The following is a 25,093-nucleotide window of genomic DNA, read 5'->3' on the forward strand; positions in this document are numbered from 1 at the left end:
TAAATATTGAGCAGGGTGCTGGAGCTGGGTGCCAGGGCACAGGGCCTTCCTTGCTGGGAGCTTTCTTCCCAGCCTGTCCCCAGCTGTGCAGTTTCTGCTCCAGTGCAGTCTGTGTCCCAGGGAGAGTCCCAGCACTGCCCCCATACAAACAAGCTCCAGAGATCTTCTGGCCACAGAACAAACTCCCTGTGACTCAGAAAGAAAGGACGATGCACAGCATGCTGTTGTCTCTTCCCCGTATCCCAGTGGTCCAGTAGGCCAAATAACAAACCATCCGCTTCCCCTGCGCTCCGCTCAGTGCAGCTCTCCAGCCTCCCTCGGTCACACTGGGATTAGGATGTATTTGGATGAGGAAACAACCTGGATCTTTGGGCAAAGTGAGATTAAGGCTCAGAATGAGCAGTTTGGGGTGGCGTTTGATTGAAGTGCACGTGCAATCCTGCTGGAAATTGTTCTGCAGAATCAGTTTCATTATTTAATGTGTGGTGAGGTGGTGCCCTAAATCACCATGTCATGTACAGGTAGTGACAGAACGCCTTTCTCCCAGAACTTCCCCTCGGTCTAAAGTGAAACGTGCCCAGAAAATCCTCTTGTTATGTCTGGTATTGATGCAGACTCTGCACTGGCCAGGTCTGTGGTTTACCCCCGATGTGTGGATAGATCCTGAAATTACCATTTGTAGCAATGTGATCTCAGGCTTCAGCAGTGATGGCAGAAATCAGGATGTTGCCATGCAGGATGGCTGGGCAGCAGGGACAGGTGTCCATGTAGAAAGCCTGGGGTTCCTGACTTGCTGAAGATCTCTATTTGTCAAAACCATTTTGATGACAAAAATTTGGGGTGATAGAAACAAAGGCAGGGTGAGGAGGGAAAGAGCAATTTCCAGGAGCCCCTGCACATACCGTGCTTCTGCTGGTTGTTTCAGATCCTGAAGAACATGGAGTCTTCCAGAATTGTTCAGCCACACTTCCTGGAGTTCTTGCTGTCTCTTGGCTGGTCTGTCGATGTGGGGAAGCATCCTGGGTGGACCGGGCACGTCTCCACGAGCTGGTCCATCAACAGCTGCAGCGATGAAGAGGGACCTGAACAAGGTAAAGCATAGTCAGCTGCCTAACACTGAGTTTTGTCTCCTATTGGATAAAACTGGTTTAAATTTTTTGTTCCTGTTCCTGTGTGCCTATATGAACACTTGCATACTTCCTTTGCATTTTAAAAGGCATTTTCTAGAAAGGTACGTGTAAATTGATTAAACTTCAAGAGCAAGTGATGAAAGCAGTGTGTCTGTGTTGTTGGGAGGAAGTTGTTTCAGCAAGGAACACCGTTTCCCATACTTCTAGCAGACTTGGTGAGGTTTGTTACGTAATCCAAAACCAAGATGCAGATGAAATTGGGTACAGATTTTAGTGTGTACTAACAGATGTGCTTGAAATATTGTGCGATTTTTTTTGTGCTCTGTAAGTAGATTAAAATGAGCTGTTGGTGAGTAAGTTAGCTGCAATCATGCTTGGTAGTAAGTAATGAAAACAAGTGGCTGTTTGTAGGTCACTGAGGCTGGAGCCCACACACAGCTCTTCTGCTGTCCTGCTTCATTTATTCTGCTTCTTTTCCACTACAGCAACTCTTCCTCTGGGCTTGTCTGGTACTGTTACTGACTAAAGGCTTTTCTGAACATCACTACAAGTGATGGAAGGTTTGAGGTGTTGGGGAGGGCTTAAGAGAACAGATGTATGGCTTTTTCAGAACGAGTCAAGAGAGGTTACGGGATGGCCGGGGCTTGGTTTGTTATTTCTTTCAGGATGGAGTTGTTGTGCTTTGTACTGGGGCAGAGTCCTCTCTCTTCCTTTTCTGGTTGGAGTTGTCAGTATGGCTGCACATCTTCCCCCTCTGATCCCCCCAGCCCCAAAGGGAAAGAAGTTCTTAAGCAATTCAATTTGGGTTGAGTTGCTGCTCCCTGGGAGCAATGCGCTTGAGAGACTTTGCTTCCTGATGGTGGGGCATGGCCCCCAGCTCCGGCGTGCCGCTGGCACGGCTGCGTGTCAGTGTGCTGGATGGCCCCTCTCCACTGCTTTTGCTGAGGCAGCTGTTCCAGGGGCTCCACTGTAAGCTGGCTCAGAGAAATAATTCGGCTTAAAGCCTTTGCTGTTCTTTCTGGAGGAGGTATGGAGAAAGGAAAAGGTTTGGTCATCTTCTGGTACTGTGGCTCCACTGAAGACTTATTTGCTCTCTGTACTGTGACAGCCTGACTGTGTTAGCAGCTGTGAGGTGGGAATAAGTGGGGGCTGAGAACTAGGAGCTTTCTTGCATTAGCTTCAGTTCAAGGGTGTGGGTTTTTTTAAATTATAGAGAGAGAGGAATTTATAGAAATTGGCTTAAATTCTAGAATGTTGTCAGGTTGAAGCTACAAATGTAAGCTGTCTTCTGAAATTTAATGACAAACTGAACAAAACTTATGTTAAGGAAATGAGTAGAAATAGCTACTGGATGAATTCTTGTAGGAGATGCTTACGTAGTGACTACCTTAGACTGAGGAAAGGATGATATATGGTAAGAATAATGGAAATATATTCAGAATAAATCCTCTTTCCAACCCTTGGTGCTATTTACTTTAAAATATCAAAAAAGTTCATCTGAAAATTGTTGCTAGCCATGAAATTTCACTGTGAAATCTTCTCATTTTTAAAACATGACTTATGTGATTTCTTGCACCTTATGGTTGAAGGTCTGTGCCTAGAGAGATGAAACTGCCTTTTGAATTAACCTTCCATCTGTGTTTGTTTCAGATGATGTAATAATTTCAGAAGATGTTGGAGCAAGTATCTTCAATGGGCAGAAGAAGGTGCTGTATTACGCTGATGCCCTGACAGAAATAGCTTTTGTTGTCCCGTCACCAGTGGAGTCCCTAAGTAAGATCATTTCATGTATGCATTTCTAAAAACAAAACACAATTCAGAAGATCAACAGTTGTTTGTTTTTTAATAGAGAGCTCTGTCAGAAGCAGAAGCAGGATCCTTGTCAGAAAAGTACTGATTTAAATATCCTAATCCTTAGAAACCTTCTGAGTGTAACACTCCTCAGTGATACCTGTTCAGTGCTCCTTTGTTTTCCCAGTCTAAGCATCAAATATCTTTCCAGGTTTGCATGGTAGTACGTGCCTGCTTGGGTGCCTGAGGTTGGATGTATGGTTTGGTCTGCAGTTCTGACATTGTTAAAATGTACTAATCCATGCTATGGAGTTCAGAGCAGTTTTGCTGGTGGTTTTGTTCTCTCTGTCCCTTCTTGTTGTTGTGCTCCTGCAACACAAGGAGGAGCATGTGCCTAATGACCACACTGATGGCTTCGTGGTATCTTTTACCATGTGGTTTCAAAGGGTTGTCAGGGAGTTAGAGCAGTAGCAAGAGGCTGTGCTGTGTGGGAGACGTAGTCAGACAGGGTGCTTCTGAGTCCATGGGGAGTGCTTTAACTGCAGCCAGTGTCTGGGTAACTCGTGTTATCCACTGCTGAATTCTCTGCTTGATTTTGAGCTCCATTTTGACTTGACTGTCCCTTCATGTATCCAGTTTTAAAAACCTTAGAACCTCTCTGAGCTTCAAGACTGCACACATGATAACAACTGAGGGGAATTGTTTGGGCAGAAGAAAAGACACAACTCACTTTTCTGTTGGCTTGTAGCTGATTCGTTGGAAAGCAATGTCTCTGATCAAGAAAGTGACTCTAACATGGACCTGCTGCCGGGAATATTAAAACAGCCATCCTTGACACTTGAACTCTTCCCCAGTCACACGGACAATCTTAATCCCTCTCAGCGGGTAAGACAAAACTTGCACTGAAAAATGGCATTTGTTTGTTTGGCAGGGTTTTTTGTTGATTTTTTCTTCAGGGTGCACAGTGGTGGTGCATGTGGGTTTTGACAGCACAGTTCAGTCTGCTGACATTTGGTGTCACTCATTCCTAGATGTTAATCTTCCACAGCAGCATCTGTCTGGCTATCATTTACACCTGCAGTAGGAGATTGCAAAGTTACATTGATTAACTGTAAAACTGGAACTTGCTAAGTAAGAACATCTCATGTACTAAAATTTTGAAGAGCATGCAGGAAAAAGTACATGCAGTGTTCGTGAAGTAAACCAGACCCCAGTGCATGTTTGGAAATTCAGGATGGACTGACATGACTGTTCATCCCTACCTGATTTAAAACAGCCTGTATCAATTGTGGCTGAATTATCTAGAGTGAAGTTGCTTGAGTAGCAAAGCAGAAAGACTTGAACTTTGAACGTAAAGGATTTACGACTGCTTATTTCTTGTTATAAATTTACTTCCAAATGTACTTTCTCAAGGATTCTAAATCAGTAAGTATGTTAAGAAAAACTTGAATGAGTTTTTAAGATGATTAAATGACTCATCTAAATAACAGCTGTTGCCTGGGTCCCTTTTTATTAGACTTGCAGAAGATTACTCTAAGTATAAGCACAGTGAAAGTGGGAACAAATGAATTTGAATGTAGGGCAGGAACCTCAGTTTAGCTGACTGGATTGAGTGGGAAAATTAGCAAGGAAAAAGGCATTTCTTTGGGTAATGAGTAGATTTGAGTTGATGATGAGAATATCATAAAGCTCTGCCATGATGGGTGTGCTGGGGTTCCACAGTAGCATGGCAACAAAGCAGTGCACGTGCGTGTTCCCAGGGAGCGTGGAGCAATTGCACTGACTGCAGCTTGGACGTGTGGGGAAAACAAAAAATTGACATAGTTTTCAATGTGTAAAGGAATAAGAGACTTTTCTGTTGTTTTCTGTGTTGAATGGAAGTATTGTGGAGACCCGAATTACTGCTTTTAGGTGGGTAGTCCCACTGCAGCAGCCCCGTGGTAATCATTTGCAGAGGTTGTACCTGTCTGAAATCTGAAGGACAAAGAAACAATTGATGAGATGCTTTAGATAAATCCCTGGGCTTCTGGTGTTTGCAAATCCTGCTTTTCTCTTGTGTTCAAAACAGCTCAGCCCGACTTCCAGATCCAAGAGGGTGCCTCAGGGCCGGACCATTCCACCAATGGGACCTGAAACCAAAGTGTACGTGGTCTGGGTTGAACGTTATGATGATATAGGTGCGTAGAATTTTCATTGTTCACTGATGCAGCAACAGAACAGAGATGAGAGGAAAAGCTCAGCTCCACTTCTCTTAAAAAAAGAATGCTAAATCCTTATTTATTTCTATAACTGACGCTCAAGATTCTAAAACCGTTCTTTGATATTTGAGTGATGGTCCATGGGGGTGTGTAAGTGAATCACTGGCTGTGGATGTGGAGATTATTTTAGCTCTGGCAGTACATGCAAGACACCCTCATGGAGCTTCTCCGTAAGCTCAGCATATGAGACCAGCACGCTCTTGGCTGCTGTGTTCCCAGAATGGAGCTGTTGCTCTTCCTTTAGAAGAGTGACTTTCTGACCCTGTTTTGCTTCTGATCTGCTGGTCTGTTCTGAAGGGATCACCAATTTCTTGGTACCTTTGTAACTTTCTGCTTGGATCTGTCATGTGGAGGGCTTGCTTAATCTGCTCACATTGCCAGTCCGGATGGTGCTGGGCAGCCTGTTGCCTTTCTGCGCGCCACTGTCCAGGCAGGGCCCTGCTCCTCCTGCTGAATTAATGCTCCTTGCCCTGGTGGTTCCCCTCTGAGTCTGGATAACTGAGAGAGACCCAGCTTTGTCCATCCTGTTGTAGCCATAGCATGGTTAGTGCTAGCAGCTGTCCCCCAGGCTTGAGGAGTCCTTTGTTCATGAGAGCTTCTTGCATGCTAGTTCTAAGCCATGGGCCAGGCTTCTGTGTGATGCGAGAGCCTGCCAGTGCTGGCCTAGCATAGCAGGGTCTGTAACACTGCCAGCAACAGATCATCTGTTTGAAGTTGTTGTTCTGCCTCTGATTTCTAATCCAGGTTCCCAGTTTAACATTAATTAAATCCTTAGCACCTCCCAGAGGATAGCAACCAAGAGATTGCAAGAGATCAGAGGAAGCTTCCCATAAGCTACCTGTGTGAAATGTTCCCTTTCCCACCCAGGACTCTGGCACAAAGATCTTGGTGTCCAAAGGAACATGCTGCAGAGCAGTGCCTGGGATCGGGATACGCATGTGACGTTCTGGAGCATCTCTTCCTTATCCTGATGTTGGCCCAGAGGGTTTCTCCTTGGCACCAGGAGTCCCTCAACACTTCATTTCCTGAGCTGCTGGTGTCCCTGACTCCCTCCTGTGTGGGGGCAGCTCAGGCCAGCTCCCTGAGGGGCAGTGACTGCTGCACACACACGTTTCTGCTCAGCTGCTCCTTCAGCAGCCATGGGAGTCCCCCAGAGCCATGGGCCTGAAGCCAAACAAATGAGCCTCAGTATGCTTGGCAGTTGGATGTCTTGCGGGGTGCTCTTGGAGGTTGCTCCTAGACCAGAGGCTTTGCCTCATGCTTCTTGTGTTCTTGGCTTTTGCCTTATGCCATCTTGGTATTTGCACAGTGGAAGAGCTGACTGCTGGCCCTCCCTTTCCTTTATCTCAAAATACTTCAGTGACCACCCCCTCTGTTAGTTCCATGTGCTGTGTGCAGTCAGTTGTGTTACAAAGTGTTTTCAGGCTTACACTCTTTCTGCTGCAAGAGTGCTTTGTGTTATGCTACTGTCTGAATTATACTTGACTTTTTTTTCCCCCAAACTCGTCTGTAAGCTTCTGCCCCTGAGCAAATGGATGGGAAGTGCTACGTTCCATTCCAGTTCTCATTTATTCCTTCTGCACCTGTTAGTGAGGGCGAGGCAGCGGAGCAGTGGGTTGTGGTGCAGGCTTTGCTGAGGGAACGGCGCTGTGTTTGCTGGAGCAGATTGGCATTCCCCTGTCAGCTCTGCAGATGTGAGCAGCGGTACCGTTTGAAATTCCCAGCACTGTTCTTGAGGCTGATGACTTGCAGATGGGAGAAGAAGCTACTGAATAATAATTTAAGAGGTGTTTTGTGACTGCGACACGTTTCAGCTTCTTTCTGCTTCACTGCGGCTCTGGAGATTTTGACCTTTGGGACTCGGAGATCTGAGGGTCTGGGATGCGTTCCCTGATCTCCTGAGCAGTGGGTGAAGCAGCCGTGCCTGTGTAGCAAAACTTAACGTGTGCTTAGGTAACAAAACCACGCGTTGTATCACCAGTTTTGCCAGAACATACCTGGTATAAATGCTTGAGGTTGCATTGGTTTATGGTTTATATATTGGATGATAACTTTGCACAAAAACAAAGAAGCAAACAAAAACCGTGGGGAATCTAAACTTTGTTCTCTACGTCCTCTTACAGAAAATTTTCCCCTCCCTGATCTGGTGTCTGAGACCAGCACTGGCGTAGAAACTACGGCCAACAGCAGCGCTTCCCTAAGGTGAGACCACTCTTATTTTCATTGTTTTCTTGGTTCTTGTGGACGACTGTCTGTGCTGCACTTCAGAAGCCTTGACATGGTTTATTTGCATTCTTCAGCTTTTACTGGCAACTCCAAAAACTGTGGACAGTGTTGTTAAAAAGATAGATGAGCTCCTTCAGTGGATTTGTTTTCTGTTGAGGAAAAAAAGAATGAAAGAGCTTTTCATATTGCTGTGGTTGAAACATAAATTAAGGGTTGGAAGATGTGTAGTCTTATTCTTGGATTTGTGATCAGCCTCCTCCCTGGCTTACTCCCTGGTGAGGTGGTTAATGCTACATATTTGTCATGAAGCTCAAAGCCCCGTCTGCAGGGCTTTCAAATTCTGTGGTGACAGAAGTTTGTAGGAACAGTAGCTGATGGAGACATCCTAAGGTCCAGAGAATGCACACAGGAGCCCTGCTGGTTTAGCCATGAGACATTTTCATGTCCTTTTAACACTGGATCTACAAAGAAAAAGGCTCACTTTAATTGAAGCGCTGCTATAGAACTGATTTATACTTTTTTCCCTTAAGATCTACCATTCCTGAGAAAGAAGTTCCCGTGATCTTCATCCATCCTTTAAACACCGGCTTATTCAGGATAAAACTGCAAGGAGCAACTGGGAAATTCAACATGGTTATCCCGTTGGTGGATGGGATGATAGTCAGTCGGAGAGCTCTTGGTAAGCTGACAGGGGTTAGGAGCACCTGTGGCTCCTTCTTGTCCTTTTCACGTGGAGGCAGTTCATTGAGTGCTCTGATCCTTCCTGCTCAGCCCTCTGCATCGTGGTCATCCTGCCAGCAATACTTCTGCCTCTACTCCTTCATGAGAAGCGGAGCATAACCAGCGCTCTTGGTTTTGTGTTTGTGCTTCCCATTTCTGTTCCTCTGTTATGCTGTTACAGTGAGATCTGGCTGATCCCAAGAACTTAGTGGGATCAGAGTGAAGGAAAGCTCAGGTGTCTGTGGTGTGGGTAATAATGTATCTGCAAAATGCACCGACTGGGATTTGTCACTGGGTTTTGGACATGCCAGCAGGTCTGTATTTTGTTCTTCTCGCCACCAGAGTGGCAGAGGGGACAGCAGAGGGAGCAGGTGGTTAGCATTTAGCTGGAGGAGTTGTGAGATAGGGCTGTGCTGTCTGTGGGAACCAGGTGAGGGCTTGGAGTCATACAGTGGAAGGAAGAATTGTAGTGTGGATGGAAAGAACAGAAATGTGACCTGATGCTTAGCACTGAAGGCCAGGATGCTGGTGTTCCTCATCTGCCAAAGGGTGCTGCTGAGTTCCTGCTGCATGCTGCACTTATTCCTTCTGTTTTAAAAACAGGCTTGCAATGAAAAGCCGCAGAGATCGGTAGCCCATGTTAGTGTGTGTGTGCTGTCCACCTTTTCAGGTATTCCTGGATGTATTAACGACAGATCTTGGCTGTCTGTGCTGTTAGAAACTCAACAGCTGGAAATCTCTCTCCAATGAGAGCTATTCCTGTGACAAAATGAAGTGAAAACACTGAGTATTTAGACACAGCCATAAAACTGATGTAGGAATCTGCTGGGGATGACTCCCAGGTTCTGATTTTGCACATGCCGTGCAGTGATGGTGAAAGCGAAGCCAGACGAGGCCTGCAGATAAAGTTTGTGATCTCAGCTGATAACAGCAGCTTGCCCTAGTGAAGAACCAGGTGTGTTTCTTCTAGTGTGGTGCTGGTTTTTCAGCTGCACTGGGGTAAAACAATAACATTTGTCTGATCTCTAAGGTCAGCAAATGTAGCTTGTGTGCAGTTGGGGATCAGGTCCTCTAGATAAGGAAGGCAGTGTTTGCTCTTTTACTGACACCTCTGTATAGGCAGAAAAGAGTCAATGAACACTTTTTTCATGAGATGCATAGTAATTTTATTTTGGAATACCAGTAGGTCTGCTGTTCCTAGCCACAGTCTGTCCTCTTTCCTCCCCCTGCTCAGAGGGGCAGTTCTGCCATCCCTGCTGCTCTGCAGTAGGTTTGCCCTGCCAAGGTGGCTCCTCAGCATCACCCACTGCCACCTCAGACCCAGTCCTTGTGTGCACAGCCTCCAGCTGTCGTACTGCCCTTCTGCTCACAGGACCCGTGTGCTTACTGACTCGGTCCCGAGGGTGCTGCTGTAGCTGCCTGGCACTGGCAGAGCTGGGGAGCCCTCTTTCTGCTCCCACTGGCTGGGTGTACTGCTGACTTCACCCCTTTCTTATTTGAGTTTCACGTTGGAATGGGCTGGCAGGGCTGGGGACAGGGCTGAGCAGTTACCAGATGGCCTTTCTGAAAAGCTGCTGAGCATCTTCCCCTGGGTTCCTGGGTGCGGTGGGACCCCATGTTTCCTTTAGCTGTAAAACCATCGCGGGGGGGAAAGTTGATTTTGTCTAAGCTTATTTCAGACCTTCTTTCTTGTTTAGGTTTTTTAGTGAGGCAAACAGTAATAAATATTTGTCGGAGAAAGAGGCTGGAAAGTGATTCATACAACCCCCCCCACGTCCGCCGGAAACAGAAAATCGCAGACATTGTCAATAAGTACCGCAACAGGCAGCTGGAGCCTGAGTTTTATACCTCGCTTTTCCAGGAGGTTGGGCTCAAGAACTGCAACCCGTAGGCCGTTATCCTCCCCGGACAATTAGATCAGAGCTTGGTGGCTACAGTAATGAAAACAGTTAAATAACAACAAATTTCCTCAGCCCTCCGGAATTCGGGAAACCGTATTTTAGCACAAGTCAGCAGATACCGTGTGGGAGGAAGGAGAAACGAATCCCAAGCAGTGCAGTTGGGATACTGACTCAGTTCACCTACCCGCGAAAGATTACTGAATTCCAGTCTTCCTGGATGCTCGCAACATAATCTCTCCAGCAGCCATCTACTCCCGGCTAATTAAGAACTGCGTCTCGTCCTGTGGGAAGAAAACAATCAAAGCAAAACCATCTCTGCGTTGAAGTATGAGGAGCGCGGGGCAAAGCAGCCTGCCTTCACACAGCCCGCTGTGCCCCCGCGCTGGAGAGGGGAGCGGGGTCTCTCCTTGAGGAGGGAATCTCTTCCTGAGCGCTCGCTGTGCCCACAAGAACTTCAGGAGAAGTTTCTGACCCCCTTCGGCGTTCTGCAGGAGATGCTTCACTGCTTGAAGCTCATTTGTTCACCACAGGGAGGAAAGCTGCTCTGGAATATCAGGTCACCAAATGCATAGCCAAGATGCTGTGTTTCCCAGTACCCCCCTGTGGGTCTGTGCACAGCATTTCTGTCATCCTGGGAACAAACTGAGTTCAGACACACCTTCTTACTAGATAAGAGATCTTGGTTCTATAGAAACAAGGTCATGACTTTCAGGTCTGTTGCAAAATGTCACATTTAATTTTAGTCACTTGGTATTATTTTCTTTATGCTGCTGATTTTGTTGAAATGCCTCTGTTGCTCAGTCGTCATTTTCATTAAATGTGCAAACATCTCTTGCTTTCCTTCTGCCGGGCTGAAATCTGAGGTTCTGGGGCTGCCTCCTGCCTGACATTTATCGAATATGCAGCTTTTGCAGCTTCTGCACTTTCCAGAAGCTCCTCTTACGCAGACTATGAAACAACTGGAACAGAAAAGTGAGGAACCCTTCTTTTGTGCATTAACTTGCCATTCCATGGAAAGTCCATTTGGAGTTGTACTTCGGAAGTGTTTTGAGGTTACCGTGCTCTCTCGGCAGCAGTGATTCCTCTCTCCTTGGTCAGAAGTTTCTCCCTGAGCTGCCGGTGCCCCGGCCGGGCTCAGCCACAGCCTGGGTCGCTGCCTCACCCCACAGGGAGCAGAGCCGTGTGGATTCGTTTCTCTGACCGCCGGCAGCTTCCATTCAAGCGCCTTGCTTCCTCTGTGGCTGCACTCTGGAGCTCAGGCTGTGCTGGGAAAAGGTGTTCACAACTGCGCGTCAGTGCTGGCAATATGAAAGCTGCAGCAGCACTGCTGCTCCTGGGGCTGCTTTCAGGCCCCCAGCACAGTCCTGCCTTGTGGCAGCAATGAATCACTGCTGATGCTCCTGTGTGGGTGCAGCCTGCGATGGCTGGCAGTGCACGTGTTCTTTTTCTTCCAGTAAGCAGGGAGGAGGTAAGCGTAAACCTGAGCAGGAATTGGTGGAGCTCCTCAAGTTATGACAAAGTGTTTCTTGGAAGCTTTTTAATATGCATTGCAATAATGCCTGTGAGTCACTTAACTTTGCTATTTCAGTTACTTTTTGCAACAGTTGTAACCTGAAACAGTCTTACTTGTTTCATTACAGTTTCCTTGCCAGGGGTGTGCCCGGATCCCATCTGCCTGTGGTCTTTCGGAGGGTTCACCTGCACCTCAAAAGACATGCGGGTCTCAGCTGAGGGGAGCTGGGGGACAGGAGCAGGGCAGGCACAGGGACCTCTCAGGAGGTTTTGGTCCAGATGAATCACAAATGGAAAAACAAAACCAAAATCTCCGTGGCGGTGAGCAGAGCAGCCGTGCTTCTGCACTGTCCTGGGTGTGAGGGGCAGCGCTGGGTCTGGTGGCAAAGCTGAGGTGGAGCGTGGCCTCATCTCTGCTCAGCTCTTGCCAGTGTGCATTTAATGCACAGGCACTAAATTTACCCACGCTGTGTGTGTACCTTTGAATCTACATAATGGCCAAACACACTTTAGTCCACTGACTTAAAAGGCATGACCACTGCATGTGTAACAAACAGAAACATACAGAGCGATCAAGCTTTGCACATCTTCAGCAGCTTAAAACCCATAGCTGTGTGTGTCACATGCAAAACCATTGGTTTGTAGCCCAGTGAGCTGCAGAAGCTGCTGCTTTCAGGTGCACGGTGCAGTCAGGGGCAGAACTGTGGCTGCAGGAAGCCCTGAGTGTCTCCTTCTGAGTCAGAGAGCCAAAGGAACTGCCTGAAATATTGCGCTTTAATGCGCTTAGGTCTTTTCCTTGTTCCATCCAGAGCATGAGTGTGGCACCCACCTGAGCAGTGCTCACAGGGGAGCAGGGCCGTGTGTCAGAAATCTTGAAAGAAGAGTTTTGTGTGAGCAGCGTTTATAACTGATATAAATCTGATCTGCGAGGTCACGCTGAACACATCGCATGCAGGGTGAACCTGCCCGTAGCTTTGGGGTTTTGCGATCTGCAGAGGTGAACCTTGAAGAAAGTCTGAGTGCAGCGTAGCAGTGCTGCGTGCTGTGCTGTCAGCCCTCGGTTTGGGTGCAGGCTGCGTGGCAGAGCTGTGCCCGTCACAGTGTGGTGTGGGTGATGTGAGGAGCAGTGCAGGAGCGAAGCCAGGCAGCAGAGCTGACGGCTGCGGGTGGTCCAGGGTGCCTTCAGCTCTCCTCCCCCATGGGCTGAGAGGAAAGCTGAGATTTATATCAGTCGTGATGCTTCTGTCGAGACCCTGAGCTTCTGGGGCTCTGCACCACAAACTGCCCTATTGAGTTGGCAGCTTCTCAACTCGCATGGCTGTTTTTTGCGTCCATACCCATGGGAGAGCAGATGCCCACCCAGGGGCAGCGCATCGCACCGAGCTGCCGCTCTATCACAGATGTGACACAACCAGAGTTCCTCTATTCACGCAGTAACGCCTTTCGGTTTGGGTTCGTAATTCTGCTCTGAATGATGGCATCCTCTTAATGGTGCAGAAGGGGGGTTGGGGGGCCGCCACCTCGTTAAATGCAGAGCTGAAATTGCAGAAATGTCGGTACCTTAATAAAGACTCATTTAAAGAAACTATCCTTTCTTAAAGGTACCTGGCAGATGTATGACACACATACATCAAGGAGTGGGGGGGGGGAGGGGTGTTGAGGGTCTGCATGCCCACATCAGAGCAGCTCCACTGCAACAGAGTACAGCTGTGAGCAGTGGCTGCGTGGCTGAGCGATGCCTTTGAAGGAAGGCAGACATCTTCCACGTGGATGTTAGCAGGAGCAGTTTGAGGTGAGAATGCCAGGGATCACGTGCTTCAAGTCATATGCATTCTGTCTGGATCTCTGTATGTTGCCAAGACATGATCTTTTTGTTCCTACTGTATTTTTCTGTAAATACCCCCGGCGCTAAGTTGTAAAGTAAAGGCAAAATGTAAATATGAAGATGTGAACTACGTTCCCTTGTCTCTAGTCCTTTATCTCCTATTTGTTTAGGGAAGGCACACAAAGGCTTGTTTGTATTTATGCCAATTCTTTGTCCAGGAGAAACACATCAACTATTGAATGTAACACAATTAGTCCAATAAATTTTAAAGATTCTTATCTAAGTGACTTTTCACCTTTCCATTTTTTGGTGTTACTTTTCCAGTTCCTATGGTTGAAAATGCCAACGATGGCACTTCCCATGAGCGCCGACACTTCGTGCCCCCTCTGCTGCTCTGCTCGTGGGGTGGGCACGGAGGGCAGAGGCCCCATTGCAGGCGGGTGGGTGCAGCTGAAGCGCTAAAGCCATGTGGTTAGAATGCAGCACCGCCGGCATTGCACAAATGCTTTATTTGGTGCAAGCTGGGGATGAGGAATTTCTGATCTCGGTCTCTCGGACTGGGAGAGGAGCCGGGTCATAGAGTGCTGCCTCCTGCCGAGGCAGTGAGCTGGGAGCACCCCATGCCCGGGCCCTGGGCCCCAAGAGGCTTTGCTGCTCTGGGCCCGGCTGTGCATTCCGGTGCCCAGCAGTGGGTCCGGCAGCCCATTCCGCCCCGCCGTGTCCCCACACGCAGCAGTGCGGCACGAAGCTCTTCTGAGACTGCGGCTTTTCCTGGGGAGCAGAACAGAACCCAGTGGAGGAACCCTTCAGAAACCCCGTGCAGAGCGGTGCAGTGCCCTCAGCACAGGCACCGCAGTGTGAGCTACTTCCTGCTCCCGGGGAGCGGTGAGATTTTCTGCTTCATACACCGAGGTGCAATTTGTTATCAGAAACACCGCGCTGCATCCCGGGGCTCAACTCTGCCTTCAGCTCCGCTGTGGCTGTGATGGCGCCGAGGCTCAGGGTTGTGCTGCCCCAGCCGTGGCCTCGGGCACCTGGGAGGTGACGCAGGAGGGACACTGCCAGGACAGCCGTCCCGTCCAGCAGCAGCAATGAGGGGCGGGCAGGGGCTGAGCTCTGGCACCACAGGATGACGCTGGTAAATGACTCCGTGCATCTTCTGCCTCTTAAAACACTTAATATGTGTGCCCGTGTGATTCATTATTATCATCTAATAAAAGATTATCTGACTCACTTTCATGTTTCTTCCAATTACAAATTGAAATTGTTCCCACTATGACCTTGCAGCTGCTAGATTTTCTAAAATTAGCCATAATGATGCATTTTACTAAGATAATTAATTATCTAAACTGAGAAAATTGAGTAGTAGAACTACTTCACATGCTGCTAGTTATCTTTTATTATGTCATCTTTACATGCAAATAGAGAAATATTGTGATTATTTTAAACACTGTTTTCATTAGCTAACACACTTGTTAGCACAGCCATGGCTCCGCTCCTCCTCCGCACTGAGGGCCCCCCGGGGACTTTGGGTGCTCATTGCCCGCAAGACTCTGATTTTCAGATTAAAAATGCAGACTTGCGCTCCAAACTCGATCAGCAGGATGAAACTCGAGAGCGGATTGGCAGAAACGGCCCCGGGGCTGCGGGGGTCACCGCCGTGCCCTCCGGTCGGGCAGAGGGCAGAGCGCTGCCAGCGGGGCGGTCCTGCGTTGGGCTCAGCGCTGTGCGGCCGTGCGGGGAGTGCTGGGCACGGCTCGGGGCTCTGCAGCACGGGAGGGACGTGGGCAGAGCAGAGAGGGTCCGGCGGAGGGCTGTGGAGGTGACGAAGGGAACAGAGCATCTCTGCTATGGGAGCGTGCAGAGAGCAGCAGCCAGCCGTGCATGGGGGCGGGACCGCAGGCAACAGGAACAGACGCGGAGCTGAGCGGTTCCCTCTGGACGTCTGCACGTGCTGCTGTCCTGAGAGGCCGTGCAGCCTCCTTCCTGGAGGTCAGCAGCTGCTGGACGCGGTGCTGGGTGCCGTGAGGTGCTGGATGCTGGAGCAGAGTGGGAGCAGGGATGTCTGAGATGCGGCAAAGAGGCGCCCCGAGCTCCTGAACAGCACTGGGAGCTTTGAGTTCCCTTCTGTGCCTCCACTCTCTGCTCCCTTTGGAGATCTGCTGCTCCAAAAGCAGCACGAGGTGGCTCAGGGCACGGAGGTACCACTGATGTTCCAGTAGCGTCCCCACCGAGGATCCGCTGGGAGATCTCCCCCAGCCCTTCTTTCTCTCCCTGTGACCTGGCTGAGCCCCTGACCCAGGAGCTGCCTTTGGGAGCAGTCCTTGGAAGAGCTGGGGGCCTCCTGGGGGGCTGTGCGGTGCTGGGAGGACCCCGTGTGCTGACAGCAGTGCTGTGAGGAATGCATTGGCAGCACCAGCACAGCACTGTGCCTCCCACTCACGTGGGCCCCCATCCACAGGGAGCCATTGTAGGCTGGCTCTGTGTGAGGTGCTGAGCCATAAATCCGCAGCAGGATGGGCCAGTTCGCACTGCCCAGCTGCTCAGCCCTGCAGCCCCTTCCCATCCTCTCGCACACTGGTGGGAGGCAGCTGTTGGTGCTTTAGAGCTCACAGCCCCTGCTCTGGCAGCCAGCGCCCTTCTGTGCACGGGCAGGGGATGCTCCCGCTCCCTTCAGCCCTCAGCTCTTAAATCACATTTGCAGATAGGGAGGAATGGCAGGATGCTGGGACACACGGGTTGTAACTTGGGGGGGCAGCATGAGGACTGGTCACAGGGCTTCTGGCTTTTGTCTCACTGCTCCAAAGGGGCTGTGCTGGGTGGGCAAGCAGCGCTGCCTGCTGTGCTTGCTCCAGGAGGGGCCCAAGGCCACCACCCAACCCACAGCCACAGTGGGAGCAAACTGCAGCTTGGGGCAGTCCTCAGTGCAAGCTGCAGCATGAGAGCGTATGGTGATAGAGCAAGGTGACATCCTTTGCTGAGCTATGTACTCCCAGCAGCGGAGCTGTGCAATGATGGAACAATGCCATGCAATAAATCTTCCTGGGGCCACAGATTTAGTGAGCAGTATGGATTTTGAAAAGGAGGAGCTGGCAGTGTGGATGGGACAGGGCGAGCTCAGATCCATTTCCAAAAAGGCTCATTTCTCCATCCCGCAGTGCCGGTCAGCCCCAGCTGGGATGGCAGCTCTGCTGCCCAGGCACACAGCACCTCGTGCTCCAGCAGAGACACTCCATGTCCCAGCCTGAACAGAGTCACAGAATCACAGAATGACTCGGGTTGGAAGAGCCCTCATGGATCAGGAATCTCCAACCCCCTGCCACACGCAGGGCCACCAAACTCGCCATTTCATAGCAGCCCAGGCTGCCCAGGGCCCCATCCAATCTGGCCTTGAACACCTCCAGGGATGGACGGGGCATCCACAGCCTCTCTGGGCAGCTGTTCCAGCACCTCACCACTCTCTCTGTAAAGAACTTCCCCCTGACATCCAACCTCAATCTTCCCTCCCTCAACTTGAAACCATTTCCCCTTGTCCTGCTGTTAATCCACCCTTTCAAAGAGTTGAGTGGAACACTTCTCCCCGTGCAGACACACAGGCAGCGGCACCTGCTCCAAGCTCAGATCTTTTCATGTAGAAGCATGGTCATGACCTGATCAGCTCAGACCCCACGGGTTGCCTTGCTCAGATCATCTCCTGACCAGAGCCCTGTTTGCCACAGTTGTGGTTCCTAAGCCCCAAACTCCACACCAAGCAAATGCTTTCCTGATTTTCTGGTGGCAGCCGCTGGGCAGGGAGGAGCTCAGCAGCTGGGACAGAAGTTGCATACAGGTATGGAGCACAGGAGGAGGCACAGGGATGGTGCACACAGGGGTTGGTGCACACCTCGATGGTGCTCAGGAAGTGGTGCACACAGGGATGCAGCACAGGCGATGATGCTCACATGGGTGACGCACAAGAGACTGTGCACACAGGGATGGTGCGCAGTGGGTGATGCACACAGGGATGGTGCACACATGGAAGGCACACACAAGTGGCACGCATGGAGCTATCAGAGCCATTGGTGCTTGGCGGGGAGGCTTCAGCCACTGAGCCTCAGCTGCTGGGGCACAAAGAAGAATGCCTGGCTTGGCTGTTTGCTTTTTTCCTAAATGTTCAAAATCCTTCAGATCAGAGGTTCTGGCAAACACTGCAGACACAGCCCAGGCTGTGGCAGGTCCCCTCTGCACCCCCTGCTGCCCTGTGGAGCTGTGGAGCCCAAAGTCAGCTCTGAGCCCTGGAGACACTTTCAGCAGAGACCTGGGGACAGGAAGCATGGGGTTGGCTTTTCAGAGCCATAGGGCACGGCAACAGCTGGGGACAGCATGGAGAAGCAGGGACATGTGGGCACGTCCCTGCTCAGTGCCTCCGCAGCTGGTGGCTGATGCCAGTGGGTCCATAGCTGCTCTCTGCCTAGCACAAGCAGCCGCCCCCCTGGGCACTCCTGAGGGCAGCACCTCCCTGATGAGGAAAGGAACCAGGAAGGTGTCCTGAAGTGCCACCCCCCAGCTGCTCACCCCCCCAGGGGCCCTCTCCCCAGCCCGTGCTCTTTGTGCCCCCATTCCCTGCTACCTGCCCAACCGGTCCTGTCACCAACCTGCATTCTTGCTCCAAAAATATGCCTTTGAAGTTTCTGGGCTTGCTTTCACCCTGCCCCAGCTGTGTCCCTCCCTTGCCCGAGTCATTTTGCTCAGGCCCCAAACCACCCCTTCCTCCCATCATTCCTCTTCCAAATGAAATGTCCCCCTCAGGGACCAGAGGCCACTATCAGGCCCATGCAGCCATTTGCACGTCCTGCTGACACTGGGCTCGGTGCCACTCTCTCCTGCAGTCACTTGGACGTGGTGGCACCTGGACATAGTGGTACAAGGCCATCCGGGCTGCCTGAGCCCCTCTCTGTTGGTGGCCAAGTGCCAGGCAAAGAATTGTGTCCATAAGTCACAGCAAGGCACGTGCAGGAGGAAGCAGAGCTGTCCACTTAGCTAAATTGTGGTTCTGGCTGTGAAAGGATTTGTAATGAAGGAATGAGATTTAAATCAGTTCTATTTCCTAAGAGTTGTTATAACCTAAAAAGGAGCAAGTTGTTTTATTGCATAAAGGAATATGAAAATAAGTTGTGCTTTCATGTCTGGAAACTCTCCTCAGTAACAGGGCTGCTGCAGTGAGACACCAGACCTGAAATACTCCCTCATGGTTCTCTGCCTTGCTCAGTTTTGGAGGCCTGGCTGTGAGGATGGGGGGCAGGGCACCCCAGCATCTCTCTTCCAGGGTCAGCAGAGGCACCGGGCACTCGGCCTTTGTCCAATTTGGACCTGAAACTGCCAAGGACGGATCCCAGCCCCACTGCTGGCCTCTGTACACCATGCATCCCAAGAGGGGCACGCTGCCGGCTGCTGCTGCTGCAGGTCGCAGCGTGGGTTGGCTGTGCTTTACCCAGCTGGTGGCAGAGCCTGGCAGCAGCGAAGGCCCGCAGTGTGCTGACATGCTGCCCTTGCCGTCAGGCAAAACAACCGGCATCTCTTCTACCCCAGCCCCTTCTGGGGGATGCAGGGACAGCCCAGGGCTGGTGTGGGCACACGGCGGAGCTGTGCGATGATGGTGATGCCGGCAGCTCTCCCAGCCTCACGTGGGAGAAAGGAGCTCCCAGCCCTGGGGGGGCCCCGTGTGTCACTTGGCATGCCAGCCTGTCACAACAGCGCTGTGCAGCCAAAGCGAGGTGTTGGGCAGGGTGAGAACAGCCCCGGACTCGTGGTGGTGGAGGATGATGTCCATTGGGTGCACACCCTGCAGGGCTGCCGCTGCACCCATCCAGCACTCAGTGGGCTGAGGACAGGGCTCAAGGCTCCCCGGATCAGCCTGTCAGCAGCTCCCCTTCCCTCCATGTCCAGGAAGATGTCTGTATGGGTGCAGTGGTAGGACGTGAACGATCCCTCCATTTGTGTTTATGGCTGTTTAATGAGCTAATTTTCCTTCACTCTATTGATTTCCCTGGGTTCTGCTGAGAGACTGCTTGCCTCCGGGTAATGAGAAGTAACTCAGCTGTTCCAGAGGGGTTTATGCCTCAGCCCTGCAGGATGGGATAACACGGAGCAGGGAGGTGCTGGGGACACGGCCATGCCAGCCAATGGGCTCGGTGCTCCGTGGTCAGCAGAGAGGTGCCAAGGTCGGCCCTACCCCCCTGGATTCCCTCCCTGGATTCCCTCCCAGATCTGAGATTAAGGAATAGATCAGCATCACCCCAGCCTCGAAACACCTCCAGATATTCAGCATCGCTTGGGGCCGCATCAAGAAGGAAGATGGCATCCGAGAGCCATGCTGATTCCTCACCTCTCCCAGCCCAGACTCAGGGCAGCCTCACTCCACTTAGCACCAATTGCACCCAGATGCAGCACTAATCCCACCTTCCCAGTGCATCACCCAGAAAGTATCGGTGCTGCAGGGAGCTGCAACACAAACTGTCTGCTCTGAGCAGCCCTGTGGGAGCAGGGGGCTGCACCATGCGTCCTCCAGAGGTGCCCCCATCCACCCAGTGCTTTTTGGGCTCTGGGCCGTGCCTCTGAGCCACAGTCACAGCCACCCACATCCCCAGGCCCACGGTGACACCCGGCCAGTGGCAGCACTGGAAGGAGCCGCCGCAGTACAGGAGGAGGTATTTTGGACACAGCCCTTGGGGACGTGGGGGACGGGGCGTCAGGGTGCCTGTCAGCTTCTGCATTGGTATGCTGGCAGAGATAAACAAAAGGAGCTGGAAGTCTTAATGCATGATCAAGATTATGATTTAATTGGCATAACAAAGGCTTGGTGGGCTCAGCCACATGACTGGAATATTAATATTGGAGGATTCAGCTTGTTCTGGAAAGACAGGCAAAGGATTAAGGAGGAATGTGTTGCTTTGTATATTAAGGATGCAGACATTTGTTCTGCACTCCAGGGAGAACCTGGCTGCTGTGCAACCACACAGCTACAGAGCACATAGAAGGGGCTGTGCCGGAGCCATGGGCAGGCTCAGCCAAAGCCAGGATGCAGTGGGGATGGAGATCTCCCTGCCTGAGGTGCCAGTGTGAGATGGGACAGCAAGTGAAAGGTCCAGAGCACAGGCCTCGTGGGAGAAACCCTGAGTTCGTGTCCAGTCACAGCCCCCCGTGTGCTGGTATGGCTGCTAAAGGCCAGGCTGTGGCACACCAAGGGCATCTGCTGCTGTGACAGACTGGAATGGCAGTATAAATCTTGATGCTTGTAAGGCTTTCTACATTGTTCATAAAACAGGCTCCTAAACAAGTTACAGATCACATTCTGCCTAAACCTGCTATAAAATGAGCGCCGTTCCCAGCTCAGATAGAAGCTGCCAGGCTTTGGCTACCAGCAGGTGAGATAAAAGGATGCAGGACTGGCTTTTAAATCTGCAGACAAAATATGAAGGCAGGGAGGATGGGAAGCATGTCGGAAAGAAGGCTCTTCATTGCAAGCCTCCACGCCTCCACTGCTGACATGTTAGAGAAATGGTCTCAGGGATGAGGATGCCGTGCGGTACAGATAAATGCCGTTGGCACTTCAGCACAAAGAGGCAATTGCATAAACAAGAAATGGGGAGAAAGAAGGAGGAGATGAATATGGGGGAAAGGAGCTGCGGTTCTGCAGAATCACGCAGAGCAGAGGATGCTGGCGGGCGCTGGAGGCATGGGGAGCAGCGGGGGGAGGCAGAGATGCCTGGACGCTGCCCTTTGGGCTGCTTGGAGAGAGTCCAAGGAGGATGTCAGAGACCTGGAAAACATGACCAGCAAGGAAAAACGGCGAGATGTGGGACTGCTTAATTGGTAGGAGAGAGCAGAGGAGGCTGGAGCAGCCGTCTGCAGGAATGCAAATGGCTCCTGCAAAGAGGAAAGGATTAATCTGCCCATGCTGAATAAAATAAGGGGAAACAGGCTTAAATTATCGTGGAGAAATTCAAAGCAGATGCTGGGAAAACATTCCCTGAGGGACTAGAGTGTCAGCACTGTGGTTCCTAGGAGAAGTTGGCCTGAAGCTGGCCCTTAGCTGCTCCCTAAGGTTCCCTCTTTTCTAGGATTTCAAATTTCAGGGTAAAAGTATATGGAAAAACCTTAAGGCAAGGGCCTGGCTGGCTTCACAGTGTACGGAGAAGGGGAAGAGTTGCAGCTGGGCAAGCCCTGAGAACAACCTGTGGAGACCCAAAGGGTCTGCGGGGCAGCAAAGCAGCTGCCAGGAGCGAAGTGCAGCCATGGAAATGAGTTTTTTGGGTGAAGCATAGCAAGAGAAGCTCACATGGCAGCAGAGCCCATCACAACGGGTGCTCAGTGGGACAGAGCAGAGCCACCAGGAGTGCCTGGAAGTGACATCAGTCTGTGAGAAGTCTGTAAAAGCAAACACACCGGAGAGGAGCTCCGCACAAAGTGGCACAGCGCGGATCTGTGGGGCTGCTCTGCTGCCTGAGCACAGGGCTGGTCCTGGCTCATGGCTCGGCTCCAGCTCCAGGCACATGGTGAGCAGAGCCCGCCTGAGACACAGGTAAGGGATGCTCAGGGGCCTGGCTGATGGTGAGTGGCGTATAAAGCACCTTTCTCCCTCCTTAACTGGGGGAGAGATTGGGAGCACCTTTGAGCTGTTGACTCTGAAGCAACAGGAGCCACAGAACTTGAGCAGGCAGCAAGTCACTGGGACTGTGATGGGAGACAGCTGTCAGGAAACCTTTCTCCTGCCCAAAGGATGACAGCTTTGGGGCCTGATCATGAAATTCCCAGTTCCTGGAAGCTCCCCGCATCTCCTCTGCCATCAATCATCCACGGCAGCAAAACCCAGGAAACCACTTAATAATCCCAAATAATCCCACAGGAAAATTTACAATGGCAATCTCGTACTTCATCTGATAAGGCCCTGCCCAGGCTCCTGAGGGCAGGGGAATTCCCTCAAACAACCACATCCAAGGAAAGCCTGTCCTTCAGTTTCCAGCTTCAGGGCTGCTTCACACAGTCCCTAAAATCACTACTGTGCACCACAGGTGAGCAGCCCCAGGTCCCAGGCAGTTGCTCCCTGCTGGTCATGAGCCTTCCTGCAGGCCACAGGCCAGGAGATGGACACTGGCCCCTGGGGAGCTGCAGCCGGGCAGGATTCTGCTCACCTCCCCACCGGTGTGCGGTGGAAGCCAGCTGAACTTGTTATTCCTTTAATTTCCTCATTGCTTTCTTTTGTTTGCTACTGTTGCCTAGTACAAGCACTGGAAGCAGGCTGCTTCATTTGCGTGGTGCTCTTCCTGATTCCAGCTAACGCTCATTCTAAGGTAAGCACGTAACAGTAACACATGTCTCCTCTGGGGCTTTACAGACCCGTATCTGAGGTCGCAGGCCCTGCCAGCATGCTGTGGGTGATGACGGCCGCTCCATGAGGTCCAGGGCTGAGCTGTCTGCAGTCCACGAAGGGAGGACCCTGTGGGCCTCAGCCTGGGACTGCTTGCTTAGGGATGCTGTCACGGTCCCTCAAATAGAGCCCCAAATTTGATTATTTCAGAGCAGATGGGAGGGGCTGTGAGCCCAAGGATGGGGCAGAATGGCGGCTGCAGGTGAGGTGCAGGTGAGGTGTCCTGCACTCACAGGGTGTCACGTCCTGAACCCCAAAGGGTCTGGAAATAGCCAGGACTTAATTCTGCTTTCTGTAGAGGCTAACGGAATTTCCTTACTGGTGTAAGCACGCCCTGGGGACACCCAGGAACAGAACTTGTGATGGGAGGGAGCCAGGTGAGAACACGAGGGCGTGTAATTGCTCCCGTTGTCAGCAGCACAGTGTGTTCTCCAAATCACACTGCCCACAACAACCACCGCGAACTGCAGGCAGGAGTCGGGCTGGGTCAGCGGATGAATTTCCATCATCAAATCATATATTCTGTTTTCATTGTGTCCCACTTTGGAGCCTCTGAAATGGTAAAACAGGTATGCATCAGAGAGGGATGACAGAGGTGGGCGCAGGCAGAGCTTGGTTGTGTTTTTCTGGTGAAGATGAGCACAAGAGCTGCATTCACAACACTGCACAGCTGAGAACTGCAAAGGCACTGGAGGCAAATTCTTGGCAGAGCCCAGTGATAAACAAAAAGGCAAAAAGCAAAGAGCGAGTCCTGAAAGGTTTGGGTAGAATGTTAGGAAAAATCCTTTTGTAGGGGGACGGTGCACAGGTCACCAAAAAGATGAAGAAATCCCTGGTTCAGGTGGGCAGAACCACGGCTGAAAATAACCGTTTTGGTTTTCTGATCGCCCAGCACAATTAATTCTGCCTTACCAGAGTTCTTCATACAGAGGACAAAGCACGGCTCCGGAGGCAGAGAGAATACAGGGAAGGGTGGGGGTGGCTGACCAACAGCTGGGCAACACATGGGATGAGGGAAGTGATCAGGTACAGACACAGCCGATGGCTGCAGAAGGGGTGGAAGGACTGGGAAAAGGGGAGGAATACCTTACGTGTTGATATTCTATGTACAGAATGAGAATCTCAATGCAGGGGACAGGGAAGACAAAAATGTAATATCTTAGAAATGTCCACACGTCACCTTCAGGCAAGGAAACGGGCGGAGGAAAAAGGGATCAGGGTGCAGATATGGGCCGGAGCAAGCGAGGAGGTAGGAGCGGGAATGCTGCAGAGGAAGAAGCCCGGAGTCGCAGGGAGGAGCGCTGGATGCAACGGGCCTGGGCGAGGCGTCGGCAGCGCACCTGTGCCCGCGGGCCGTGCAGCAACTGCCCAGCTGCTGCCGGACAAATCAAAGCCTCCGAGGATGCGGCGCAGCGTCGTGCCGGCGCTCCCCCAGGGCCCCGCAGGCAGTGCGGCTGCACAAGGACTGCACTACAGTTGGTTAATCGGCCCCGAGTCTCAACTCAGCTAATTAGCTCTCGCATAGCTTTGCTTCGGTGCCGCTGACTCGCTCGTCTCTGCACCGGCTGCACCGCCACGAAGCGCAGCGCGGCTCCCCGCTGCCAGCCCCAATCCTTGCACCCCAGGTCCCAGCCTGCTCACCAGCACAGGGTGCTGCTGGGGCTGGGCTGAGCAGCACTGGAGGCGCTCAGCGGGCGATGCCTCTCGAGCACTCCTCTCAGTCCGTTCACGTCCTTCGGGTGCAAAGCACCACGTGCTGTGCCGCTCAGCCCTCCTCGCCAGCCGACCCCGCCGTCCCCGGCCCGTCGCATCCAGCACGACACCCCGGCTGGGCACGGCACGGCAGGGCGTGCTGCGGCGCTTCCAGCCTCTTCCCGACCCCTGGGGTAGGAAAAGGGCCCAGGGCGCAGCCGGCTCTCGGCCGTGGTGCCCGGGATCACCGCGACCCCTCGGGGCGGCCACATCCGGGCCCCGCGCGTACGAGGAGGGCGCGGGCGGTCCCGGCGGCGTGGGGGGCGGCGCGCGGGGGCGGCGGCGCGACCAATGGGCGCCGCTCTCTCATCGGCGCAAACAGGAGCACAATGGAGCGGGCCGCGGGCGCGCTGCAGCCAAGCTTGGCGCGAGCGGCGCGCGGCTGACGGGCCAGGCCGCCAATGGGCGGCGGCGCGCGGCGGTGGGCAGCCAATGGGCACGCGGAGGGGGCGTGCCCGGGCGAGGTTCGGGTGTCCTTGCAGGGCGCTGGGCTAAACTTCACCAAATAATGGCTGTTGGCGCCGGGGCTGCCGGGGAGCCATTTTAGGTGAGTTCTGCCCCGAACTTTCGGG

The 25,093-nt window shown here is 51.9% G+C and overlaps 2 protein-coding genes across 11 annotated transcripts in view; both read left to right on the forward strand.

Annotated features, from left to right (window-relative positions):
- RALGAPB (Ral GTPase activating protein non-catalytic subunit beta) overlaps positions 1–13,646 on the forward strand; it is a 64,204-nt gene extending 50,558 nt beyond the window's left edge. For all 3 annotated transcript variants that reach the window (XM_042835451.1, XM_042835453.1, XM_042835452.1), the window contains exons 24-30: positions 926–1,091; positions 2,781–2,903; positions 3,670–3,806; positions 4,990–5,098; positions 7,303–7,381; positions 7,936–8,084; positions 9,823–13,646. In XM_042835451.1, the coding sequence (XP_042691385.1) occupies positions 926–1,091; positions 2,781–2,903; positions 3,670–3,806; positions 4,990–5,098; positions 7,303–7,381; positions 7,936–8,084; positions 9,823–10,016 (957 nt within the window). In that variant the 3' untranslated portion in view covers positions 10,017–13,646. The remainder of the gene's footprint in view (positions 1–925; positions 1,092–2,780; positions 2,904–3,669; positions 3,807–4,989; positions 5,099–7,302; positions 7,382–7,935; positions 8,085–9,822) is intronic.
- Positions 13,647–24,985: 11,339 nt separating this feature from the next.
- Positions 24,986–25,093, forward strand: part of CHD6 (chromodomain helicase DNA binding protein 6) — a 74,214-nt gene continuing 74,106 nt past the window's right edge. For 7 of the 8 annotated variants that reach the window (XM_042835454.1, XM_042835461.1, XM_042835456.1 and 4 more), the window contains exon 1: positions 24,986–25,068. The gene's annotated coding sequence lies outside the window, so the exon portion shown is untranslated. The remainder of the gene's footprint in view (positions 25,069–25,093) is intronic. The other variant, XM_042835460.1, reaches the window with a different exon arrangement.

This window comes from Centrocercus urophasianus, unplaced genomic scaffold (assembly GCF_019232065.1).
Source record: "Centrocercus urophasianus isolate 14NV4802_14NV808 unplaced genomic scaffold, USGS_Curo_1.0 seq_53, whole genome shotgun sequence".
Lineage (NCBI taxonomy): Eukaryota > Metazoa > Chordata > Aves > Galliformes > Phasianidae > Centrocercus > Centrocercus urophasianus.